Source organism: Mytilus edulis, chromosome 10, assembly GCF_963676685.1.
Source record: "Mytilus edulis chromosome 10, xbMytEdul2.2, whole genome shotgun sequence".
NCBI classification, from domain to species: domain Eukaryota; kingdom Metazoa; phylum Mollusca; class Bivalvia; order Mytilida; family Mytilidae; genus Mytilus; species Mytilus edulis.
The window spans coordinates 34146205-34172260 of NC_092353.1; the positions used below are offsets into that span (position 1 = coordinate 34146205).

The window sequence follows — 26056 nt, forward strand, 5'->3', positions numbered from 1 at the left end:
TCTTATTCCATAATCCATATTGCACAATTTAAAGAATAAAGCAAATTAATAATAACAAAATGAACAACAACAAAAGTTTTTTCGTTGTTGTTAAATACACATTTGTATGAACATTACAGAAAAGTAATTTTATTTTCGGACTATATATCAACTATTTCTGTGAACTGGTGTAATACACGGAAGTGCAATATGTCCATCTTTTGCAAATGACGATAAATCTGTTCGCGTTGTTGCGCGAGAACTCATTTGTTTAGACGGTGATGATATCGGTGAAATTTCTTCGATTGAATTATCGTCTTTTGATTGGTCTTTCGAAATACCGGTTTTTATATTACCATTGTTAAGTTTTGCCCGTAAGAACATTTTAGTCTGTTCCACAATTGGACTGTTGAAACGTTCAGAAAGCGTTGGTGAGTGACATGAAAGTTTTGAACTGTTGTCAGATGAGTTGTCACTCGTTGTGGAATAAATCAAGTCAATTTTCTTTTTGTTGTTCACAATTTTGACCTCTGTCTTTCGTATGAATCTTCCATTTAGGTCATATTGTGTATTTCTAGAACCATCCACTGATAATCGCTGGAATCGTTTAAAGCCAGCTTGAGCAGAATAAGTTCTACAATTATCGTTTTTATTTGCTTTGTCTTTAGAAAGTCCTAAATCAGTCTGTGCTTTTGGATTTACTTTCCTTGGAGATAAAATTGGTTTCGTCAGTGAACCTCTTCGAGATTTGGTTGGCGATTCACACCGTTCCTTTACCGGGGAAGATGATCGCGAAATTGTAGCACCATTTTGTTGCGTGTTACGGTCAAGCACAGTGCATTTCTGAGCTAGTTTTGGCATGAGTACTTTTTTCTCTGTTTGTTCCTTTATTTCTCCTGTAGTATCGATATTTGGTTTTTGTTGATTCTCTTTGCCTTCTTGTTCGTTTTCTTTACCTTTTCCCGCTTTTACAGGATCACAAACTGCAAAATAATAAGATATCAAAACTAAAAAACGAACTATTATAAAGATTAAACTACATCTATTGTAACATTTATTCTTCATCAAATGTTTATACGAGTTCTTAATAATTTAGACTGTCTTGATTGTTAAACATAACACCTAAGGTTGTTTTATAAATTAAATAACTTATTTTGGGATTGGCTAAAATTTATTCTGCTTTTTTATGATAGGATATTGAACAGTTCTTTTTGTATTTCCCCTGAATTTCTGAAATTGAATAGCTTTGTACATATACAGAAAATCGTACGATTGCTGTGTCATTTATAGAGTAAAAGTACCTTGACTAGGGCAATTGAGGACTTTGTTTGTAGTCACATTAAACATCGTACCTTAAAAGAATGTTGCTCATTTTAATTCTAAATTATAAATATAGAAGTGGATTTTTTAAAATGTGGTAATGTTTCTGTAATTGGATGAATTTGATTATTAACTAAATCATGTAAATGGATTTCTGTATATCATATTTGATTCTCGTTTATTGTTGAACATCAATCAAACCGTTAGTCTTCTCGTTCAATTGGTTTTACATTTCTCGTTTCATGGTTATTATAGCTTGCTATGCAATATATTTTTTGCTCTGTGTTCGAGGGTGTACGTTACGGTATACTTGCTAACTTTAACTTCGTTTGGTATATGGTGGAGAGTTGTTGCATTCGCAATCATATCACATTTTCTTATTTTTATATTCTAATTAAAATGTAATCAATATTTTTTCGCGGAAAATGCGTCCTACTTTGAAATGGATTTTTTTTGTGCACTAATTTTTTTTACTTAGATGTAATATTGTGTACTGAAAAAAGATTAATTAAATAATTATACCTCTGATATTAATATGATTGGCATTTTCATCTATTTCTACAATAGTAAGATCTTTCTCTATATTTGATAGCACACCATCTGTATGTACAGTCTGTTTTTTCTCTTCTTTGTTTTCTTTCATTATAGGAGCTGTCGGTATTGGAGAAGCCGGCACTGATCTGTGTTTTCGCACCTAGAAAAAGTTCAACATCAGTGGTAACGTATCAGGAATAATAAAATGATTTGAAATGATTTCTGTACGCACAATACGTGTTTCGATGATAACTTTTATCAGGTACACATATGGACCAAAATTTTGAAAAAAAACCAACAAAACCCAACCGAAAGTATTAAAAACCAAAAAGTTCATGGGTATATATGGTTTAAAAAAACCCACAGAACAACTGAGCCTAATAGAGTAATACTCTTTATTCCATCTCAAGTACGTGCTATTGTTATTTTAAGCGATACATATTGACTCTTTTTGAATGCTGGTAGATAAATAATCCGACGGCAGTGTTTAGGCACAAAAGTAGTCTTAATAATAATCAAAAGATTCGACTTCCATGCACTCTTTGTTTAATTTAAAAATCTTATTGTATTTGTAACCTCTTTTTTATTGATATATGTGATTTTAATATCAATTAACTACTGTTGTCTATATCAAGAAATGTAACAGGAAAATACTTTACCTAAGCAAAATCTAGAATGGAAAAATGTCCCAAAATAAACTGACATTTGAAAATAAAACAAATTAAACTTTACATAAAAATGTAATTCTAGAGTAAATTTTCTTTATAGCTTTCTTTTCTTGATTAGAGTTGTCCCTCTTTACTTGTTGATTAAGAATGACTTTTTAACACCCATATTAAGACAATCTTCGTTGATTCTTGAAACATTTTTCAAATAGTTTTTATGTTTAAGAGGGTGATAGTATGAAATTCAAAACAGTGTAGCTGTGGCCATTGATTGACACATTAAAATCATTCATTGACTGGGACAATTTAGGTGAACGTTTGTATGTAACGACCAATGCTCACTATGTACTTTTTAAAGACACTTAAACTATGGGGTCACAAAAGGTTCTCAACACCTAAATAAAGTAATTCGAAAAATTAATCAGAAATAACACGATATTTTGATTTATATCAATTATATAAATCAAAACACAAAGGTTATTCCTGATTAACTTTTTGAATTATTTTATAATTAAAGGCGTTAAGAAACCTTTGTTGACCCCACAGTTTAAATGTCTATCGTAGGTACGTCATGAACAGTGGTTGTTACAGACAAACGTTCACGTAAATTGTACCAGTCAATGGATGATTTTGATGGGTCAATCAATGGCCACAGCTACACTGTTTTGAATTTCATACTATTTCTATTTGAAATTGTCAGAGTGGGGTTATCTCATGTATTGTGTGTATATGTTGTGTACAAGATGTAAGTTTGTACAAATTATAATTTGTACAGGGTTTTTGTACAAGTTATAAGTTTTTTGGCACCTACCTTCTTGCAACAGGTGATACAGGTTTAACTTATAAAATGTACCAGTGTAATGTTTTAAATTCAAAAAAATATACGTCAACCTAACATTTAGTGCTATTCTCCTTGCCTTCAAACTAGAAATGAGTATACCTGAATGGTTTAAATTCTAATTTTATGTTTTTCCTTATACCATATTCATATCTATACAAAATATTTGTGAGGTCTAATAATGTTTTTGTATCAATGCTCAGTATTAGACTGTATCATGAAGTTGTGAAAAATTGACAGAAATATGCGGAGCAAAAGACTGTGTGCTTGCATCATCCATTTTTGTTCAGCAGGTCATGAAACACTGATAACTTGTACAAAAATTCTATACAAATTATAATTTGTACAACATTACAACTTGTACACAACATATACATTATTTAACATTCACCTGGTACGTCTGAAATGCTTGTCCTGCTCTGTTTGAGTAGCTTTCTAAAGCAGACATTTTCCCTCTTACTCTCATATCTGCATAATATCTTTTCAATCTTTGATCTAGGGTATGATACATAGAAAGTGCTGGACTTGGCAGATTCCCAGTGACAAACCGGATGACTTCACCAAGCCGAAATCCTTGGACTTCACTCATATGTTTTAAGATTGTCTCATCTAGCTCATCACTTTTTCGCCTGTTTGGAAACACTGATCGTTCAAGGGGTTTAGTTTTACCTATTAATATAAGAGAACACATAGACATTTTCGTATTGAAAATAATCTTCTGCTAATTGACTTTCCATGAAAATGTTACTATTAAACATTTCATGTCTTTTTGAATAGTAAACCTGGAATACAACCAAATGGTACCAATTCCAGTTTGAACCCGTACTTTTACGTGTATAATATATGAGAACATCACACAAGCTAATGTAATATAAGCATTATGTATTTATAATCCTTGTAACAGTAATAATACACCATTGGTTTGGTTTTTATTTAATATTATTTTTAAATGTAGCTATCGTCATATTCTGAATAAGCGGTTTCCAGGTCCGTCTCCAAGCTTAACGACACAATGATAAGGTTGAATTGAATAGAAGAGTTTAAATAGAACTAAGGATTGCTTCGTTACTGAAAAAACAATTGTTTGTTGTAAAATATTCGATCGATTTACACAGTGTTTTGCATTATGAATTTTAAAGCCATGTTGTATAACTAAGTAAGCAATTATACAACAACATAAAACAAAGCATATAACCTAGATTGCATTCTTGTGTATTAAAGCAGAGAATTCTTTTTTATATCCTTTTGAAATGTCTTGTTTTATTTTACATATTGAGTCATTAATCAATTCCAAATATGTTGGATGCCCATGATGAGCAATACATGAACCTTTGATGAGAAAATTTGCAGACTAACAATGAAAGCAGTATTCACTCACACACGCACCCGCAAAGTGGAAAGGGATTAATATATTGTTTCCCAATCACTATAAATAAATATGTTTAAAACAGATCAGTATTCCTAATAGATTTTTAGCACTGTTTCATCCTGTTTTCTATCATATATTTTCTATGGTTGCTATATATATACTAGTATATCTTACCTTCTGCAATCCATGGATGTTTCATTGCCTCAGTTAATGTTATTCTTTTATCTGGGTCCGGAGTCAGGAGTTTCCGTATTAAATCTCGGCAGTCTGTGAGAAGACGGAAAAGAAATTAGTTCGCATTGATACACTTAGATTAATAAATAAGTAAAACAACAAATAAACAAGTATTGTTTTATAATTTACATAGCTCAATTATGGATGTATGAAATAACTTGTACAATGGCATTATACGGCACTGTAAAATAAATGGTCGTGGATTTAACGTTATTTCTAAATATGAAAGAAATGAAGATTAGTGCATTTTAAGCGTTGTTCTCCAATATCAAACATCAGGAATGATCGGGAGCCCACAGTTGTGAACGCTAACAATGTTTTAATAACAGTATCGGCCATATATAGAGGCCAGCCTTAACAGTCAAAGGACAATGTTTCTGAAGAATTATAGTGACATTTGTTCATGTTGAATAAAACAAAAAATAACTTTTTTTTTAGCAATTTAAATGGGCTTTCTCCAATTTCGTTTAATATGTGTGAAACTAAAACCTCATTTAAATCATATTCCTTCAATATAATATTATGGGACCTGTCGATTTGTGATCCCAAGTATTTCCTGCAGATGGTTATTATGCATACACTTGTTACAAAAACACTTAGACGTATCGTTATGTAATAAATTGATTTTTAATAGACAATTTGAAAAAACAATGCCGAAACAATTTCAAACAGAAGCTGTCAGTGACAATATTCAAAGATAGATACCGAGATAGACAACATTCCTATTGTGAATGGGGAAACCAACCAGTGTTATAATCTTCAATAATAATATACTGTTTGTCATTATGGGGTTTCTCAATCAATCAAAACCTATTTAACACAATATGAATATGATAAGTACTTAAACTTTAAGCATGATGAATGTATAGATATTAACAGAATTGCAATGAGTTTATTCATAAAGTATAACGATCGATTTTAACCAATGTGAATGCGCCTTTGTCGTTACATTTGTTTTATGAATTTGTGATGAAAACGAAGCTGCAGCCTTAGTCTCAGAACAATAATAAAATACTACGAACAGGAAATTATGAACAAAATGTATCATTTTAATCAAGCCCATAACAAAGCAAGGTAAATGTATTGATGAAACCCTATGTAACTTATAATAGTGTAATGGCAGTGGCTTTGATAAATAAAGACAACAGTAGTATACCGCTGCTCAAAACAGTCGTTCTTAAACAAATGTTATTTGATTTTCAGCTTTTTTCATACATCTACGACAACCGGATAATTTCAGTTCTAAATCAGACCTAATTTCTAGTCGGCTTTCACAACTTATATATATATGGTTTAGCTGCTGATTTCTACTTTCATGATTACTGACTTTTCGTTGAGTTTTGTATTACACGTAGTATTATATTTCTCCCATTACATACCTCTACTAATTGTATCTGGGACTGGGTTCATTTGACCGGCTATCATTTTGTTGTGAAGAACTTTTATGTTAAACGGCTGAACAGTAAATGGAAGGTTTCCAGTTAACATTGCAAACATGTTGACTCCGCTGAAAAAAAATTATACCCGGTTTATAAATCAAAACTAAATAAATAAAATTTAACATACTTTTAAAAAAAGAATATTTTTTTTCTGTAACATAATGAATAATGTTGTAATTGCTAAATAACATAAAATGATCAATGTTAAAAGGTTAATTTGCATACATTTAGTGTTGCTCATGTAAGAACAACTTACAGATGTTTCGTCTTCTACTCGTCGCGCATTAGCGTCAAATCTTGTTTGTTGTGATTAACCGTCTAATCTATAATTTGACAGCGGAATTTTTCGTTTTTTAAGAATCGTGTTCTACCACTTCGTCCAATTTAATTTTGATACCTCCACTTTTGAAAGTATATTACTTTTATACTTTTTGTTTTACTTTAACAATCTGGAATTATAAAAATCATATTAAACGGCATATTGTTATACAATATAGGAGATCGCAAACTCATGAATGAAATAAAACAGTCCTTACATGCTCCAGACATCAACTTGAGGTCCATATTTCTTTCTCCCAAGTAACTCTGGTGCAGCATATGCTGGACTTCCACATTGTGTGACTAGATGCTCCTGGGCTCGTACTCCATCTTTTGTTGTAACAACTTTTATCTTGTTGCTAAGACCAAAGTCTAGGAGGAAAGAAAATAACTTCTATTTGAATCACTGCTACATAGTGTGTAATACGTCAATGCACTTTTCCTATGTAGATAGTATTACTATAATTTTAATTTTTACTTTTAATTATGAAAACAGGTGAAACTATTTTGATCCGTTTACAAAAAACATATTTTCTTATTTATGATGTGTATGGACATTTTATTTGATTCTCTATCTTGATTCTAAACACATTTAACCTTTCAAAAAAAATGGATTTAGAATTCCGTTCGCTGTCTGGCATATGTCAACATATCTACTTATATATATATTATGCATATATTTGCCGTAGCCGGCATAATTGCACGGCAATTTTCTCTCTCCAACCAATAAACTTACCAAAATTATAGCTTATTCGTTCGTTTTTTTTCGGAAAATTTACCATTACATGTTACTTTCAATATGTTTGTGCGTTTCAGTGTAAATGTATTAATCTATTGATCGGATATAATATATGTTAAAAAAAATAACAGTTTCCTAGGAATAAGTGTAATCTTTTAAATATCGGAAACAATTTATAGAGAGATAAATCTATTCTAAATACCTAACAACAAACACAAATTGCAGTGTACGGTTTATACTTACCTATAATTTTTATGTCTCTATTCTCATCAAGTAGTAGATTTTCTACCTTAAGGTCTCTGAAATGAAATTTAAAAACAAATCTAAAACGGTTGAACACAAATTTAGCTTTACCTTTGATTCATTTATGAACATCAAGATAATTGATATATTAAAAAAAAAAAACAAACGAAAAAAAAAGAGACGTATCATTTTTTATAATGTTTAGAAAAATATATACCAAGTCGTGTCAAAGTGGGTCTGAGTGATACTGAAAACAGACATGATTAGTGTGTTCCCTTGGCAAATAACTCCTTACTAAGAATCAGTAGACAATATATATACCCTTTTTTTTACTTTATTGAGGAATTTATACAGAAAAAACTTGATAGTATTTATATCTCATTTTGAAGGAGGGAATACAGTGGCTAATGCGGACATGCTAATCTGTCTGCTGCTATGTGTATTGCTTAACAGAATAGCTATGTTTGCACTTTTCTGAACATTGTTCAGAAGAACTACAAATCAGAGCCTTTTTAAATTTGGTAACAATCCTCTATTTAAATATAAAAAGAAGATGTGGTATGATTGCCAATGAGACAACTCCCCACAAAAGCACAAAAGACCAAATGACACAGAAGTTAAGCATGCTCTACCATTGCGTACTAGATTTTACATTGATCGTTTATTAATTCCATGTTTACAATGATTGCAAGAGTTTGGTCTTTATTTCTCTCACAAACGCGAGAAAAACAATCCGTCCAACTGTCAAACCTATAAATGTGTTAGCGAAATCTACGACATTTTAGGCGTTTTGGTCATATGTGAATAATGTTATTGTTATAGAAATGTTATTTAATGTCCCTTAATATAGTCTTGAATACAGGTCTGTGTATAAAACCTTATGGTACTGTTGTCAGAATAAGAATTAGGAGTACTTGTGGAACAATCGTTGTATTATATATATAGCTATTTACAGATCATTAACGGACTTCCGTGATTAATTACCATTCAATTTTACAGTATGATCGAAAATACTATCAAACATCAGATTAATATCTTACATGGTGCCATGTACAGATTTACATTATTTTCCTTTCGCTCGTTGTTTTCAATCAAATGAAATTGATTTTTGCCAATTATTTAGAAGTTTTCATTGATGTTTCAGATCGACAAACTAATGACATGTATTTTCGACTCATTAAACCGCAAAGGTGAAAAAGGTAAATCTCATTAGTATATACTATGGTTTAACGACCTCTTAATATATCAGAGAAAATAACATTGTTTACAGCAACTACTGCTGTATTAAGGTAATACATGATTGTTTGATGGTGTGTAATATCTCAGCTTTTCCATAGTGGCCAGTTTTATTGGCGGTGGAAATTTGACTAGGGACAAGCCTTCATTTCGGTTTGAAAGAATCTAATAAAATATCACAGCACTATATAGGGGAAACCAATACTGTTTGTCATTATGTATTCAATGTTTGTATAAGCCCTCTTCCAAAAAATTTACAGGAACAACTTGTTAAGAGGAAAAGTAAAAGTTCTTTTACTCATAGAAATTCTGGAATGGTTAAGATTGAATAATGAGGATGAAGGCATTGCCGTTCAATTTACAATTTAATCGGGATGAAAAACATGTATACGTATAGAAGTTTTGCAATACTTTTAAATGTTACTTATCTCGAAACTTAGATTTTAGACACAGCTACGTTTAGAGTGTAGCTACTGTTAAATATTTTCCAGTTAGAGAATTTTCAACCAGCGATTAATGCCGTAGAATTACTTTGTACCAATATAGGTAGGTCACTGTACGGCAATCTACATTGTGCAAAGTCCTTACCGCATAGCAATATACAGAAAGCTCCGATATAACAAAGGCAAAACATTTTAAACGAACAAATTATTGGTCTGATTTATATACAAAATCAAACACAAGAAACAATTATTATTATTATCGTCCGAAAAAAACAACCACTGAATGACTGGCTCCTTGCTTGGGGTAAGCATATACTCAATTTGACAGATAGAAATATGTTTATTTGTGCAAAACAATGCGACTAACATTGGACAGTGTTGTAACATCATACAAAAAGAAAAAGATATAACAAATCAGTTTAAACAATCATAGACTCATCATCTTACACAACACACAGAACACAACTAACAAAAAGACTTAAGACACAAAGTACTGGTGAGATCATAGCTGCAGTTCCAGAAATCAAATTCAAAGTCAATAACAACTATTTAAACAAGATTCTATCTGACTCTAACTGAGAAGGATAAACAAAAACACAATAACCTCAACACGCACTGGTATATAATGATAATACCTATACATGTATTGTAGTGTTACGTTTGGCTTCATTTTATCATAAAGGTTATTGAGTATTATGATTGTCTTCCAAAGTGTAAAAGATGTCTAATTTTTATTTCTTTTAAGTCTTATTTACGTATACCCTTTGTTTTCACTATTATTTTCTAAATGGTTACATTAGCTATTGTGAACGAGTTGATATGATTCATGACACTGATGTCAATACAAAAACATTACCGCTATAATGAAATCTTAAGTAAGGTATTATATATGGTTTTGTTTATAGGTCGAACGGTACACAGACGAATAATGTGAGCAGGTGCGTGTTTCATTTTGATTAATAAATGAAATTGTATACATGTAATTATGCCACAGTCGATTGATGGAGTCTAGATGTTGTAATTGCAGGTACATAACATAACATAATGTTCGTATCTAATTACGTTTGCTTTCATGCACATGATGAAAATGGAAAGTCAATTACTTGATATAATTTATGTGAATAATATAACAGATTACTTGTGCCGTATATAGTTTGTTAGAAACCAAAATAAAGTTCTTATACAAACTTGATATATTTTGATGAAGGAATTTAGATGAGTGTTTAACATCTCACATACAGGTTAAAGAAAAACAAAGGTTGTAACGTACTTAACGACGGCTTTTTTTCTCTCTCGAGAAACACGATAATGTGCGCATGGAAATTGTTCTAATTGTTTTACTTAAACTAGGTCGCTACCGTTGCTGTGGGTTCCGATGGTAACATGTCCCCTTAAGCAAGTCCATTTTATTTGTTAAGGTCCAGTTTGTAAAATTATGTTCTTGCTTTAAATCTAAAATTTCCGTACGAATACAAATCTAAACTTAATCAAGCTTACATCCACTTCATTTAAACCTTGTTGGATAGTTGTCTCATTGGCAACCATACCACATCTCCTGATGGTCATATTGAACAAGTTTGTCTTTCTCATTTTTTACTCAGTAGTATATAAAAACATTATGCTCATAAACGTTTAATTCTAATAATATCAAGGTTGTTTTTCTGTAACGCGATTCCGCAATATTTGTCATAATAGTGGCTGTAACACAGTTGTTATCCATTCGATTGATGTGTTTGAGCTTTTGATTTTGCCATTTGATTAGTAACTTTCCGTTTTGAATTTTCGTCGATTTTACTTTTTGTTGGCAGCTGTATAGAAGCACATATCGTAACCAATGAAATTATATACTTTGTTATACTTCTGCTGGGTCAGAACGGCTAATTTTTAAGAGGGTAGAAACATTTGGACGCTATAAAATCATATGCATTCATATGGTTATTGGTTGTTGGTATTCTTTCTTGAATTAATCTACCATAATGTAAAAATATTCTTATTTTTCCCTCTATATGATCATGGTATTTTGAAACAAGGAGGATGTACTTAATCAATTTGAAAATTTGAAAATCCTAAGGCACATGATACCGACTTATAATGCAAACAATTTCCATACCTATGTAGTATTCCCATTCTGTGTAAATAGTCTAGTGCTGAAATTACTTGTCGTATGAATCGCTTAGCTTCCCTCTCTTCAAGTTTCTTGCGTTGACAAATATAATCCATGAGATCTCCACCTTTACAATATTCCATAACCAGATAGTAACTGTTTTCTGTTTCCATAATTTCCAGTAACTGCACAACATTAGGGTGTCTAACCATTTGCAAAATCTTTCCTTCTCGCCGAAGATTCTTTCTAACGTATGAATCTTCTTTTGCTTTGCGTTTATCGATTATTTTGACAGCCACCTAAAACATTCAAGAGCATTAGTTAGTTATTCACAAATTACAAAAGAGTTTAACTTTTTTCTCCCATTTAGATTTCCTTGAATTGTGTAGAAACTTCCAATATTAAACGTACACGCTTTAAATTTGGAGGTCATCATTTGATTCGAAATTTGACCGCTGAACTCTAAATTATATCAGATTCATTTCGTTTTTATGAGTGAGCATTGTTTCCCAAGTCTTCAGTCTTCTATGTAGCGTTTTTGGACTTATTTGTTTTTTGATATTTTTCGTTTTTACCATGGATTTTTCAGTTTCTATTCAACTTATGAGCTTTGAATGTTCCCTTGGTACCTCTAGACTTTTCTTAACATTGTTTAATGAAAGTTGCATATGAAAAACAATATGTATGCTTTGGCAACAAAACTTTAACAAACGGACATGTACAACACTTAACGCCGTCACAATATTTCTTGCTAAGGGAAAAAAGACTAATTAATCAGATTGTATACTAAACTAGAGAATGTTGTTCTCGCTCAATATTTAATCAAACTTAAAGATAACACCTACAACATTTAATTATATAATAAAATGAATAGAAAACCAAGGCAAATTTTGGTTCTTCAGTTAACAATGACGAAAATGCAAATAAAGTACTTGGCGTCACCATTCAAGATAAGTCATTTCTATCAGCCATACATCGCATTAAGAAAAAGTCTATAGACACTAATCGCATAACCTTGATTTTCGGTAATATGTTTTAGATGAGTATGATTTAGATGTCGAAATATGAATTTGTATATAAATAAAACTATTATTTGTTGACACAAATCAATGTATTTTTTTTTTTAGTTATATTCAAATATTATGTTTTATGCATTTCAAAATAAATCGTTGATTTTTCATTATCGCGACAAAAATAGCTTTAATACAATATGAAGTAAAAGATGTGCTTTTACGTAGTGAAATTTAAATTAGATAATCTATTTCTTTTCAAATCATTTACTAATGCTTGGTGTTATATAGCTTTTATCAAATTGATTTTCTAAATACAAGTTGTTTGTAATATAAGGTAAGGGAAAAATGCGTTAGATAAAGATATCTTATTATGTTATCAGTTTAAATATATATTGAATTTATTATCAATCTGAAGATGATATGTAATGATATCTAGTTTAAACATCTCGTTTATATTGTTATGTACGTGATTATGGAATTTTGAAAACAAAGCTGTACTAAGTCTTATTCAAAGGTAAAGTCACAAAAATATCGAACTCCAAGGAAAATTCAAATCGTAGAGTCCCATCACAAGTAGCAAAATCAAAATCTCAAACACATCAAACGAAAGGAAAACAACTGTTTTTAGCAAAGGATTTCCGCTATGTGAGGCGTCAAATAGTGGCATCTACCAATATGTGTTCTCTGTGAATATTATTTATAATATGAACAAATTTCATTGTCGATACTAAGTGGGTATTGTGATTTATAATGCGAAAACAGTACAAACGAAAAAGATAGTTTAGTATTGTTTAATTTAAAATTACTGGAAGAAAACTTGAACTTATTAGTTTTATATATTCTCGCATTTATTTCTTTAATATCTAAAAGTTTCAATTTTGTCTACAAAAAAAACCCTAATGAGTAGGAAAACCATAAACAATTTGTAGCATATATCTATACAATAGATACGTTGCCATTAGAGAATAATACAATCAATCACTGATCGGATTCCCTTCTTTAAAACAAATTATGTAATAAACTCCTTTATAACAATGATACAGTATCAATCTAGCCTACATTCATTCGGGAATTATATACATATTAAACAACTGAGCAATGTGACACAAAAGATTTCTTCAGTCTCGATTTCAGAGAGCTGTTATTAGCAGTTGTCAATATCAAGTGTATGTTTGATAACAATACCCAAACTTTTTATTAAAAATGATTCTTTATTTTCCTTTCACTAAACCCCGTGATTTGACGTTTGTCTTTCTTTTCCTTACATTAAACCCCCTAGCCTGACGTTTATCAATAAAACGTCGTTGAGTAGACCTTTTCACCTTTCATAATTTATAAGTTAAAGATCACGATATATGATTAATCTGTATTTAATTCAAATTGTTAACATAAGTTTCTTGCCGACAGTGTTAAAACATATTTTTGTTCACGTGTGCAAATCGTTTTGTTTCCTTCCACAGTGAGAGAGTTAGGGACAATTATACCTGAAGTTATTTTTTTTTGCTATACAATGCATCTCGGTATTTTGTATATCCAACATGCATGTATTTATTTTTGATGTTTTTTGTTGTTTCGATTGAATTATGTATTATGTCTAATCGTGTGCATTGGCGGATCCAGAGGGGGAGGGGTTCCGGTGGTTGGAACTCCCCTTTTTTCTGGCCGATCAATGCATTTGAATGGGGACATATAGCTGGAACCCCCCCTTTATCCTGGGTTGGGAACCCTCTTTTTAAAATGGCTGGATCCGCCCCTGGTGTGTTGTCCAAACAGTTATAAAATTGCCTTTCAATACCATCATTGACATATTCTCGAATAGGATTGTCATACCGAGTGTGAATTTATACGATATGTCTCGGTATTTTTATACATCCACTATTCATGTATTTTTTTTATGTTTCTGTTATGGTTTCAGTTGAAAAATATGTTATGTCTTATCGTTTGAAGTCCAAATAAATATAAAATTCCCTTATGATACCATCATTGTCATGAAAATTGTTTGGAGTGTTTTGCGAAAACAATTGTATAAAGTTCGATATTGCATGTTTGTTACGTAAACGCGTCACTGTTTGTGATATCCTGTGGTGTGTGTCGTAGATGAATAGTTCGTTGTTGTTCTGCGGTATGCATGTTGTGTTGACTATTACATTACATTTTTTTGTGCTCTGGAATAAATATTCTTGCATGTGTTTGAGTTGTATTTCTGTCACGCAGAATTGTCATTTAAGCGATATTCCTTAACATTGTCACAAAGCAGCAGGTTTGGCCAGCCATTAAACCAGGTTCAACCCACCATTTTTGTCTTAAAATGTCCTGTACCAAGTCTGGAAAAGGACAGTTGTTATCGAATAGTTTGTTTCTATGTATGCTGATGTTTGTTTTTGTTGCACTTCAGTGTTCCTGTTATTCCTTTGTTTTCCGTCTTCCGTGTCGATGTGTTTCCCTCGGTTTTAGTTTGTGATCTTGATGTGATTTTTTCCAATCGATTTATGACTTTGAACACCGGTATACCTTTTTTTCCATATATTTGTTTTTATATCCCACCAGATGTAGCATGTAAATTACATATCACATCTGGTCAATGACCTATACATGGAATGGTCATTTTCTTCATTCTGTTTCAATTGTTGGACACATGCAATAAAAGTTCTTTTACAGCTTTTTATCTATTGTATGGAAATATTTGCTCTATAAAGTTTGCTTTGAATAATGAAGAAAAAGTTCACGGGCATAATTTTGTAAGATAAAATTATAATATAATGATGAAGAGGTTCATGGTCATAATTTTATACGATAACGTTGCAATAAATATCTTATAATGGGTTAACAAACTATTCGCGAAGAAACACGCCTAGTTAAGGTCGTTAAGAGTGCTATTGTTCTTTTTTTCTTAATGTACGAATAAATGTCCGGTAAATGGTATAAATAACATAATACTTAAGATTTGCATCTTTAATATAATAATTGAATGTTAAACGAAAATATTCTGATCAGGCTTTATCTCAAGTTTTAGTGAACTTTTAGTACTTTACATTCACTTATAAAAATATGTTTTTATTCAGATTTACCTAGTTTACATCTATAACAACACCCATCAATAACAATACGCTATCCCAAGTTTGTCGAAAACCCATATTGTATAATAACCATCAACCAAAAAGGTTGTATATATCGTGTGAAAAATATCTAGTGAAAAATATCTAGTCCTAGTATGACTTTAAAGACTGTCGTGTTCAGTTTTATTCCATTGTACACGTTCTTTAAAATGAAAACAACGTATTATAAATTTCGTGCGTCTAAAGTGGTTGACAAAATGAAAATTTTTAGAGACCCTAAAAATGTTAAGGACTCTTTATATGCGTTTACCTATACTATTATATACATTTCGTGGTCCAAAGTGTTAGGCAAAATGAACCTTATAGACGTTTAAGAATCTTTGCATACGTGTACCTTTACTTATTTAAGTGCATGTGTTCATATGATAACTTTATTCATTTAATAAAGCTTTAGAAAAATGGTCTCTTACATATAAGATATCAGTTTATTATCTATGATGTTTTAATTGATCTGTCAGGTGTATTGATGGAGAGGGCACTTGTATCTAATGAATACATTTTCGGAGTATTGTAATTAATTTCACTTTTTATTTCAGGACCAGATACCGGAGGTTAAAGTATTGATATCAATAATTCAGAAGATATATATTTGTTTACTTTTTTCTTTCTTTTTGCAACAAAAATATACACCAAAATACCATTAAAATTTTTACTACTATCTCAACCTGTCATCAAAGCTGTCAGTTTGATTGAATTCACAAAGCAAAACAAAAATTCATTTTGCAGATAAAATCTAGAAATATCACACCGTAATACAAATTTCATTGAAATTATCTTCAAACAGAAACCGTCATTTCAACGCAACTGTTATGCATCATTGCAAATTTGAACTTTTGTAACAATGCAGTCAGAAATAAAACTGTTATTATTTAAAATTAGAAAATAATGCCTTTAATTCATTTGTTATCTGGCTACACCTGTATTAAGTTTTTGATTAGTTTGAAGGTCCTATTAGTATCTTCTCTGTTACTTTCCATTTTCAAATTAACAATAGATTCATAACATTGTGACAAAACAAGTTGGGAGAAATATCTAAACGGGGAAGAGTGATGTGTGGCATCATCTTTTATTTATTACGAACACGGTTGGTATTTTTTTAATTTGGTGTTATCATCAACGCTACTCGTGTGATTGTTAAGACTCCATGGATCAATCTGAATATTGTAGCATTTGCATTTCTGACATTTTTTGGCGCAGTACATAGCTTAGTTTTGTGTTTGATTTTAGTTTTAAAACCCGCATTTTTTATACGTGTGCATTTCAAACAAATTTCTTGGTAGAGGGGTCTAGATACAGCGCAAACAACATTTTCTAAAAGACGAAAATAGGTATCCAACGAATAATAATGAATCCACATTACCTCAATTTAGGTTAGACTCTCAAATTTTAAAGTCGAAATATATGTGTTCTACTTATATCAACTTTAAAAGCGCACATAGCAAATTGTTGAATTATTGTTTACTGATTATTTGCTATCCAGAAATTCAGGTTCAATCAACCATTTTTATTCTTACAATGTCCTGTACCAAGTTAGGAATATGGCAGCTGTTATCAGAAAGTCCCTTTTCTCTGTTCGCCTTTGTTTTTGTTGCAGTTCAGTGTTCTGTTGTGCCGTTGATGTCCTCTTGTTGTTTATGTGTTTTCCTCGGTTAAAGTTTGTAAACAAGATTTGTTTTCGCTTAATCGATTTATAACTATTGGACAGCGGCATACTACTTTTGGTTTTATATATCACATGATTATTAACCTGAAGTTATACAACCGGTCATATATCACGGATGTCCATACGTTCAAGTATTTATTTCAAAAGCTGAAGTATATGGTCAGTGGACAGATACTCACTTCGTTTTGATTCTTTTTAGATCTACGCAGTACTGATAATAAATAAATAGGTATAATTTGTATATAGTCAATCTGAACCATTAACAATGAGGTAAATACGTTTTTTCAATTATTATCACGCTATTATTTTATCGTCAAGGAAATCATGGACATTGACCATCAAATATTGGTCAGACGATATATCAGAGGAGAGCAAGGGTCAACAACATCAGAGAGGGTATTACAGAGTATGGAACCAGCAAATATAGTCTAGATAGCTCATTATCAGATAATGAATTATGAAAATAGCAGAATACGTTTGAAATGTTAGGAAGCAGAAAGTATATATTTGATATTAACTGATTGAAACCACATACGATACCATGACATGCATTCAAATGCATGTCGAGTGCGACTTAACGTAATTATGACAACAACAAAAAAATCAATGCATTTTGCTTACGATAAATTTACTCAGTTTAGTATACAATTGTGATCAAATGATAAGGTGTCATAATAACAGTGTTTTGCTTTGTTAAATGAAGTAAGTTTCTAAACAATTTTACATGAAAGTGCCTCAGCTGAAAGTATTCGAAAATATATTTTTCAAAATTCTCACACAAGCATAACGACTGAAAACCAAACTTACAAGAGTTAGATAATTATCCAGGCAGAAAAAGAACTAACGTACAAATTAAGTATGATGGTTAGTATGACCTAACATACACTAGAAATGTAATATGCCTTTAAAAAGTAAATCTTCAAATACAACCAAAGATATTACTTCACTAGATAAAAGGAACATAAATTTTAATGACTAATTTTATAGCACTTTTAGTATAGAATATCATCAGCGTTTATCTAAATTATCTAAATGTACACATATATTAAGATAAAGCAAGATTTACACCAAATTTTGAATGACTATTTACAAATATCACTAAAATGAAAGGGTTGGTTTAATGTAGTTAACAATTATACAGTTTTGTATTCAAAGACGTAATTTTTATTCGCACCAGATGCTGTACAAGGTATAAACTATTTTTGGCGATTTTAGTTTTTCTTATTAGGATTTTTTTAAGTAAATGACTTATAAGTTCTTGAAATGATTTTAAAATGAAAATAACATTTTATAATGTTGGTGTGTCTGAAGTGTTTTTCTGGATTAATCTTCATCGGGAAGGTTTTACCCAAAAGAATATGAATACCAATGCAGTATACATACTTTTCAACAGAGAAGTAAATACCTGATAATACTTATCAACATATTTTAACGGAGAACACGAAAGGGTTTACATGTGAAGCGGGAGCTGCTTTCGCTATCGTTCCACCCCTGGTTTTAGTTTTGGTTCGTGTTGCTCAGACTTCAGTTTTCTATGTTGTATTTGTGTAGTTATGTTTGTCTTTTCGTCGTTTTTATTTTTTTTGTACCGGCGATGTACGGTCAGTTTGTTTTCGACTTATGAGTTTGAATAATCCTTTTTGTCTCTTGTTCCTATATGCTGCTGATGAAATAATGTTTAACAGAAGAGATACATAGTAGAATTAATGCGTTTTCCTCAGTTTAAGTTTGTTACCCCGATTTTGTTTTTTATCCATGGATTTATGAGTTTTGAACAGCGGTATACTTGTTGCCTTTATTTGACACCATTATAGTTAAAACAGCTAAGTTTGATGTGTTTGAGCTTTTTATCTGTCATTCGATAAGAATTCCTGAGAGTTCGGTATTTTTTTTTTTTTTTTTATTTATCCGAAGGGTGCTGGCATGTTACTAGCGGTTACAGTCTGGTAAAGAGTATTCTCATCAATGGGATATGTCTGTACAAATTTAAAAAAAAGAGAATCTATAGGATACAAAATATAACATGTTAAAGACCGTTTCCATGGACACGATATTTGAACTGGTATAAAATAAATTTTGAATAGCCTTGGCATTATAAGAATCTTGCAACCATGGGATAAAGAAACCAGCGGTAAGTTAATCATGTTGATGGTACTTTCTACCATTTGTCTTCTGTCGTTTTATAGTTTATGAAATATAATTTATAAAAAAAACTATGGCTATTAAAAACCGTTAAGGACTGACAGCGGTAATAGTCATGGTATTTAATGTTGACTACTAGTATATCCACTGTGACTATATCTTACCTACCCCCAAAATGCTGCACTGTCCGGTCGTAACTTTTTGTGATTTTAAGTTTGACTTATGTTTATGTTTTTAACTGCTAGTTCTCTGTGAAAGTCTAAAATATACTTGTACTCGATTTGTTATATTCATCTTGATATGTCTCTGAAGTTTCGGCTGCTGAATGTTTTACAAAGTATAATAGAGAATCGAAATTAATAGAGAGAAAACTGCAGCTTACCTTTTCTCCTGTAAGAATATGCATGGCCTCTTTTACTTTTGCGAAAGATCCTTCACCAATTGATTTCCCAAGAAGGTAATTCCCAACTTTTTTAGAATGTTGAAAACTTAGAATCACATCCCTTGGAACTTCAGTAACTTTTCTCGGCAAAAAACCTGCCGAATCAATCATATCTGTAATAATAGTCATCTTCACCGCCTAGCTGTATTGAAAATTATTCTACAATAAAAAAATATCAAATTAAATATTTTTAAATTTATAAATATTAGGTTTGATATTTATTTTTCAAACATCAATGCAACGTAGAACACCGTTATTCTTTTTTATTGTTTAATTTATCAATGGACGGCTTCGACATTCTGTAACCTTTAAAAGATTTATTTTCCAACGGATGTTTAATCTATACCTGTTACTTGTACCAGTTTTATCCAAATATTTGCAAGGCCGTAATTGTATTCTTATATAGGTATGTTCATTATTTATCATATATTACCCTTACCTGAGAAATCTTGAGATCAGACTGAAAGGAAACGTCAATTTCTGTAGGTATTTATGATGGCTCAGTTTTTAGATCACAGGTCGACAATACACAAAGTGGACTAGTGTTTACTTTATTAATATATAAAAGGAGAGTATTGTTATTTCATAAAATGTGCACTGTAATTGCACATTTTCTCGGGCGTGACTTTATAAATATTGAACAAAGACTTTCTTCAACATGCAAATGTTTGTCCGTTATTAAGTGATAGTAAAGAGAGATGAAGTGAAAATACAATAATTTCCTTTGATACATGAAATTAGATAGATGCTTTATTAGTTGAGAAATGTTTTATGTATTTAAATGACAAAAATATAGCATGAAATGAAAAAGACGCATGATGAAATATAAGGATAACTATTTAATACAGATTTTAAATGAAATTGATGTGGATAATGTAAAGGTCTTGAATGTTTATTTAAGGATTATTTAACGCCTGATTTAGACTTAATGACTTCATTTATATGTAAAATGATCTGCCCGATCGAATGAGAATTATGTTTACAATACAGATATTATGCCATTTTTTTTAAAATCGATTATAAAAGAGGGACGAAAGATACCAAAGGGACAGTCAAACTCATAAATCTAAAACAAACTGATAACGCCATGGCTAAAAATAAAAAAGACAAACAGAAAAACAATAGTACACACGACACAACATAGAAAACTAAAGAATAAACAACACGAACCCCACCAAAAACATAAGATGATTATTTATAGTTGAATGGATATACAAATATTTCCTCACCATAACTCTGTGGCGTAAGCCTCGGTTCATCACTGATTACTTCACTTGACATTTTTTAAAAGTGGCTTTTGTTTTTATTGTACAAATTCATTGTTTTGTGTTGAAAATTTTAATATTTAAACGCATTTTCGAAATCAATGTGTCCGTAAAATGTAGTCTCCATAGTTTGTTATTTATTTATTGACCGGGCATGGGTGTCACATGTATTATCGTGGGGTATTTATGATAGTACAGTTTGTTAAGACGTAAATCTTTTTAGACTTAATTGAATTTCGTTCCTTTCGTTGTCATTTTGAAACTTTGAAAAGTGTTTCTGATTTATAGGTCCAAGCTTCTTTATCTGTTTTGCTTTCTTTTTATTTTTCTATTGTTTAACTGATGGGTATTTGGGTAACTTAGGAGCACGGCGACATGGGTAAACTTAGGAGCACGGCAACATGTGTAACTTAGGAGCACGGCAACATAAATGGGTAATAAGCAGAACTTTTTAATCAAATTTTGTAAATAAGCTCTTATGGAAATATAGATTTTTCTCTAGGCGTTGTAAAAAGTATAAATACCGAATTCAGAGGAAAGATCTAAACAGAAAGTCCATACACTAATGACAAAATCGAAAGCTCAAACACATCAAACGAATAAATAAGAACTGTCATATTCCTGACGTGGTACAGGTATTTTCTAATGTAGAAAATGGTGGAACAAACCTGGTTGTATAGCTAGCTAAACATGTTACTTGTTTGACAGTCGCAAACCCCAACCAATCAATCAACCAGTGCACATTAAGTATTTTCAATAAGCGCGTAGGTTAACATTCAGTTTTGTTTGTGTCACTTAAATAGTCAAAGATCAGAATACATTTGTTACTTCACCATTTTTTATATGCTATTTTGAGTTTTATCCTCAAGTTTTCAATCTTAAGCAGAATTCAAACTATATGTCATGGTTTTTGCTAACCATGTTATTATATATAAGCTGAACTCTAGAAGGATGACTTCAGTAAAGAAATATTCGTCACCAAGGAACAACAATTTTGAGACGACTTCCTGGATAACACTGACGACCTGTACTCTACTGAGTGGTAGATAACGTTTTACATTAATATATTTTCATAAGATAAACAGGGCAATGATAATGACCCATACATGCCGCATGACTGACCTTATGTGTTATTGGTTGCCAAAGATGGTTTTACATTTGTATTTCAATGAATGACACATAAAAGCTTCTGATTACTGAAGGTAAACCATGCAGGTACATGTATAAATTCAATAATAAAAAAAAGGTTTGCATTTAAGACAATAGGAATTGTTTTACTGAATGTATTCATAGGTCACCATTCAATTTACCAATTAACAAAGTACATTAAATTTTGTATTGAATTAAAAACATTAATGCAACGACATTTTTCAATAACTGTTATTGGTCGATACCAGCAGTTATCATTACAGTAACTTACGTTAAAATTTGTGTTAAATTGAGTAATTTAAATATAAAACAAATTTGTTCTTCATTTTGTATCAACCCTTGAACATAACAATACCAATGATGAAATGTGAATTAACTTTTATCAGTAAGTTATTTGCACAGATAATTTATTAATAAATACGACCTAAATCCAAATTAAATGAACACATTAAAAGAAATCTGCGAGAAACACTCGTCATTATCAAAACTTTGCTTTTGTTGTCACATGGAAGCGTTCCAAAAATAATGCAACTGCAGCATAAACACAGAAAAACATATGATTTGAACTACAAATATTTCAAAATCTTTCGGACATTTTCTAGATTTGGAAATGTCTGTACCAAGTCAGAAATATGACAGTTGTTTTCCATTCGTCTGTTGTGTTTGAGCTTTTGATTTTGCCAGTTGATATGGGAATTTCCGTTTTGAATATCCATGGAGTTCGGTATTTTTGTAATGTTACTTTTTTGTATCTTTGCAATTGATTTCTGAGATTTAAACAACAATAAACTACCGATGCGTTCTTTTGAATAATACACGCACATTTAACTTACATGGAAACCTAAAGAACCAAATATTTTGTTCCTAAACATTATCTTTTGGTCACAACTTGTAATGTCGTATAATAAAACGCTAATTGAAAGAGGATGGATTTGATACGCATTACATTGTGCATAATTTCCATTTTCAACGAAATGAAATCCACAACAGATCCATTACAACATCAAAGGTAAAGATCAAATTATTATGCAAATGCTCAATACATCGTGATCATTATAAATGCATTTACTTTAACATTTGTATTTAGAGTAACAGCTATGTGGGTTATCGGAATCTGAAGAAATAGATATAGCTAAGTCTAAAAGGGTGAGATTAATCAAATTACCAGAACTTGACAGAAATGCAAACAATTAGGAAAACTATGTCCAGTGATACACAAAATTGTAGAAAACATACAAGTTTCAGTTTTTATTTTTTTCATTGAAAGATGCACAAAGTATAATTCCTGGTTACGTTAATTTTAGGATGGGGACAGTGTTGGGTCAATATTTAATATACAAATGTTTGTAACAGGCACTGATTTCACACTCAACCAATTTATAGAGTATACCTATTAATTACAGTTCTTATTGCGGCGCCTTTAAGTGGTTTATATTTGTAAAACCTTTTCAAAATTAAAACAAATTTGGTTTTAATAAAATTATCCCTAAGTCAAACATTTGTAATCATTACTCGTTACATTGGTGCCAATCATCTGACAATGTACAAGTGTATGAAACAATCAAATACCATCCATTATAGTGTACAGAACGGACCAATTTATATTTTGATAAGTTTGTTCTTGTTCCAAATATGACTAATATCGATTGATCGCTGGAAGTTAGAGTTTCAACAATCAATAATTAATAATAATAAAAAAAAACCACGCATTTGCGCCAAGTCAGGAATATGACAGTTGTTGTCCTTTCCATTGATGTGCTTGAGCTTTTGATTTTGGCTCTGATTGGGGACTTTTCTTTTCGAATTCTCCTTGTATTTTTGTTATTTTACTTTTTCCGTGTGGTGACCGGTTATTGTTTGCAGCCTTGTCTGTTGGTCTTATTTAATTCTTGTTTTCATGGGTAAGTAAAAGAGAGCACATGTTACAATGAGTTAAAATCGGTCAAAATATTTTATATTTTGAAAATATGTTATATTTTGAGTTCAGTGGTAATTTTCGAGTAATGAACCAAAAAAAGTCATCACTTTTGAATTGAAACATATCCCAGGATTACATCAAATTATCATAAACATAATATGTACCATATCATAAATACATTATAACTCCATTACTAGTCCATCATTTACTACAGTCATTTAACGTTGTAAAAGTAGTAAACATGGTTAATAGCAGGGGATAAATCGACAACCGTATAATTGAAAAGCTTTGGTTGTAAATGATTTAGTTTTGGTCTCTTCTTGATATTCACCGTTCGATTTCTCTAATAGATATTCGTAGTCGGTCAATTATAAGAATAGTTAAACGGAGCATTGAAGTTTTCATTGCCTGAAAACCCTAAAAATCATGATTAGTACTCGATTGCTGTTTCCAGGGGCGGATCCAGCTTTTTTAAAAAGGGGTTTCTAACCCAGGACAAACGGGGGTTCCAACTACATGTCCCCATTCAAAATACATTGATCGTCAAAAAAGGGGGTTTCAACCCCCAGACACCCTCCCTGGATCCGTGCCTGTGTTTCGATTATGTTTTCGTCGTATTTCACATTGAACGTGTATGTTGTTCATTGGAGTGGATAAAAAAAAAGGTTTCTGATAATTTCATCAAATTCCTTAATCTTTAAAAATGTTTTCATTGTCAATATCGTCAACATTGTTTCTTACGTCGTAACTACAATCCCCTTCCCTTCTTCGTGTATGTGTGACCTATCGCATTATACTATTTACCGGGTTTGTAATAACATGAGCGACCCGACGCGTGCCACTTGTGGAGCAGGATCAGCTTACCATTCCGGGATACCTGAGACCCCCAGTTTTTGGTGGGGTTCGTGTTGCTCAGTCTGTAGTTTTCTATGTTGTTTCTTGTGTAATATTATTTGTCTGTTTGTCTTTTTCATTTTTAGCCATGGCGTTGTCAGTTTATTTTCGATTTATGAGTTCACTGTTCCTCTGGTATCTTTAATTTTCTTTCAACTCTTGGTATAGAAAGACTGTCTTACCATTTTATACTGATATCCCAAATAAGTTTTAAATGTCGAATATTTTGTTTAATAAAGGCAACAGTAGTATACCGCTGTTCAAAATTCATAAATCGATAAAGAAAAAACAAATCCGGGTTACAAACTAAAACTGAGGGAAACGTATCAAATAGAAGAGAACTACGACACAACAGAGACACAACACCGAAACGTAACACACACAGAAACGAACTATAATGTAACAATGGCCATTTTCCTGACTTGGTACAGGGTATTTTATGAAAAAATGGTGGGTTGAACATGGTTTTGTGGCATGCTAAATCTGCATTAATGGCAGTGTTAATTATTGATTAACATTTGTTTTCTCCAATTTATGACCTTTGTACCTAAAATTAGCTATTTTCCCTAAGTGCTTTTTTAAGATAAATTTTATATTAGCTATATAAATGTAAATTTATAAAAAATGGTATATAATTTGTTTGATGGTTTGAGAGAGAAAAACCCTGCAATTGCCAAATAACTATTCTGGCAAAACGAGATTTTCAAAATATAAAATATTAGAAAAAATAGATGTTGACACATTCCCCGTTTCCTTTCTCAATTTTATGTTGTATATATGCCAATAGTACTGTCAACTATAGAACAAACAAATGTATGTCACTGTAAGGCATTTAACAATGAGCTAAACTCTTACAGTATGGTCAACTATAAAAGGACCCGATTGACAAAACGTGAAGCAACTCAAACGGTACGGCCAGATTCATGAAAATACAAATGAAATAAAAAATAGATATAACAGACAGCAAGCAGAAACATTAGGACAACAATGAAA

At 31.2% G+C, this 26056-nt stretch overlaps 1 protein-coding gene across 3 annotated transcripts in view; it reads right to left on the reverse strand.

The window, feature by feature from the left end:
• LOC139490983 (hormonally up-regulated neu tumor-associated kinase-like) overlaps window positions 1-26056 on the reverse strand; it is a 32339-nt gene continuing 6283 nt past the window's right edge. For 2 of the 3 annotated variants that reach the window (XM_071278168.1, XM_071278166.1), the window contains exons 2-10: window positions 19778-19996; window positions 11468-11760; window positions 7679-7734; window positions 6915-7068; window positions 6319-6446; window positions 4880-4972; window positions 3728-4005; window positions 1822-1993; window positions 1-962 (exon numbers count right to left, since the gene is read on the reverse strand). In XM_071278168.1, the coding sequence (XP_071134269.1) occupies window positions 148-962; window positions 1822-1993; window positions 3728-4005; window positions 4880-4972; window positions 6319-6446; window positions 6915-7068; window positions 7679-7734; window positions 11468-11760; window positions 19778-19966 (2178 nt within the window). In that variant the 5' untranslated portion in view covers window positions 19967-19996 and the 3' untranslated portion in view covers window positions 1-147. Of the gene's footprint in view, window positions 963-1821; window positions 1994-3727; window positions 4006-4879; window positions 4973-6318; window positions 6447-6914; window positions 7069-7678; window positions 7735-11467; window positions 11761-19777; window positions 19997-20276; window positions 20383-26056 lie in introns of those variants that run through there. The other variant, XM_071278167.1, reaches the window with a different exon arrangement.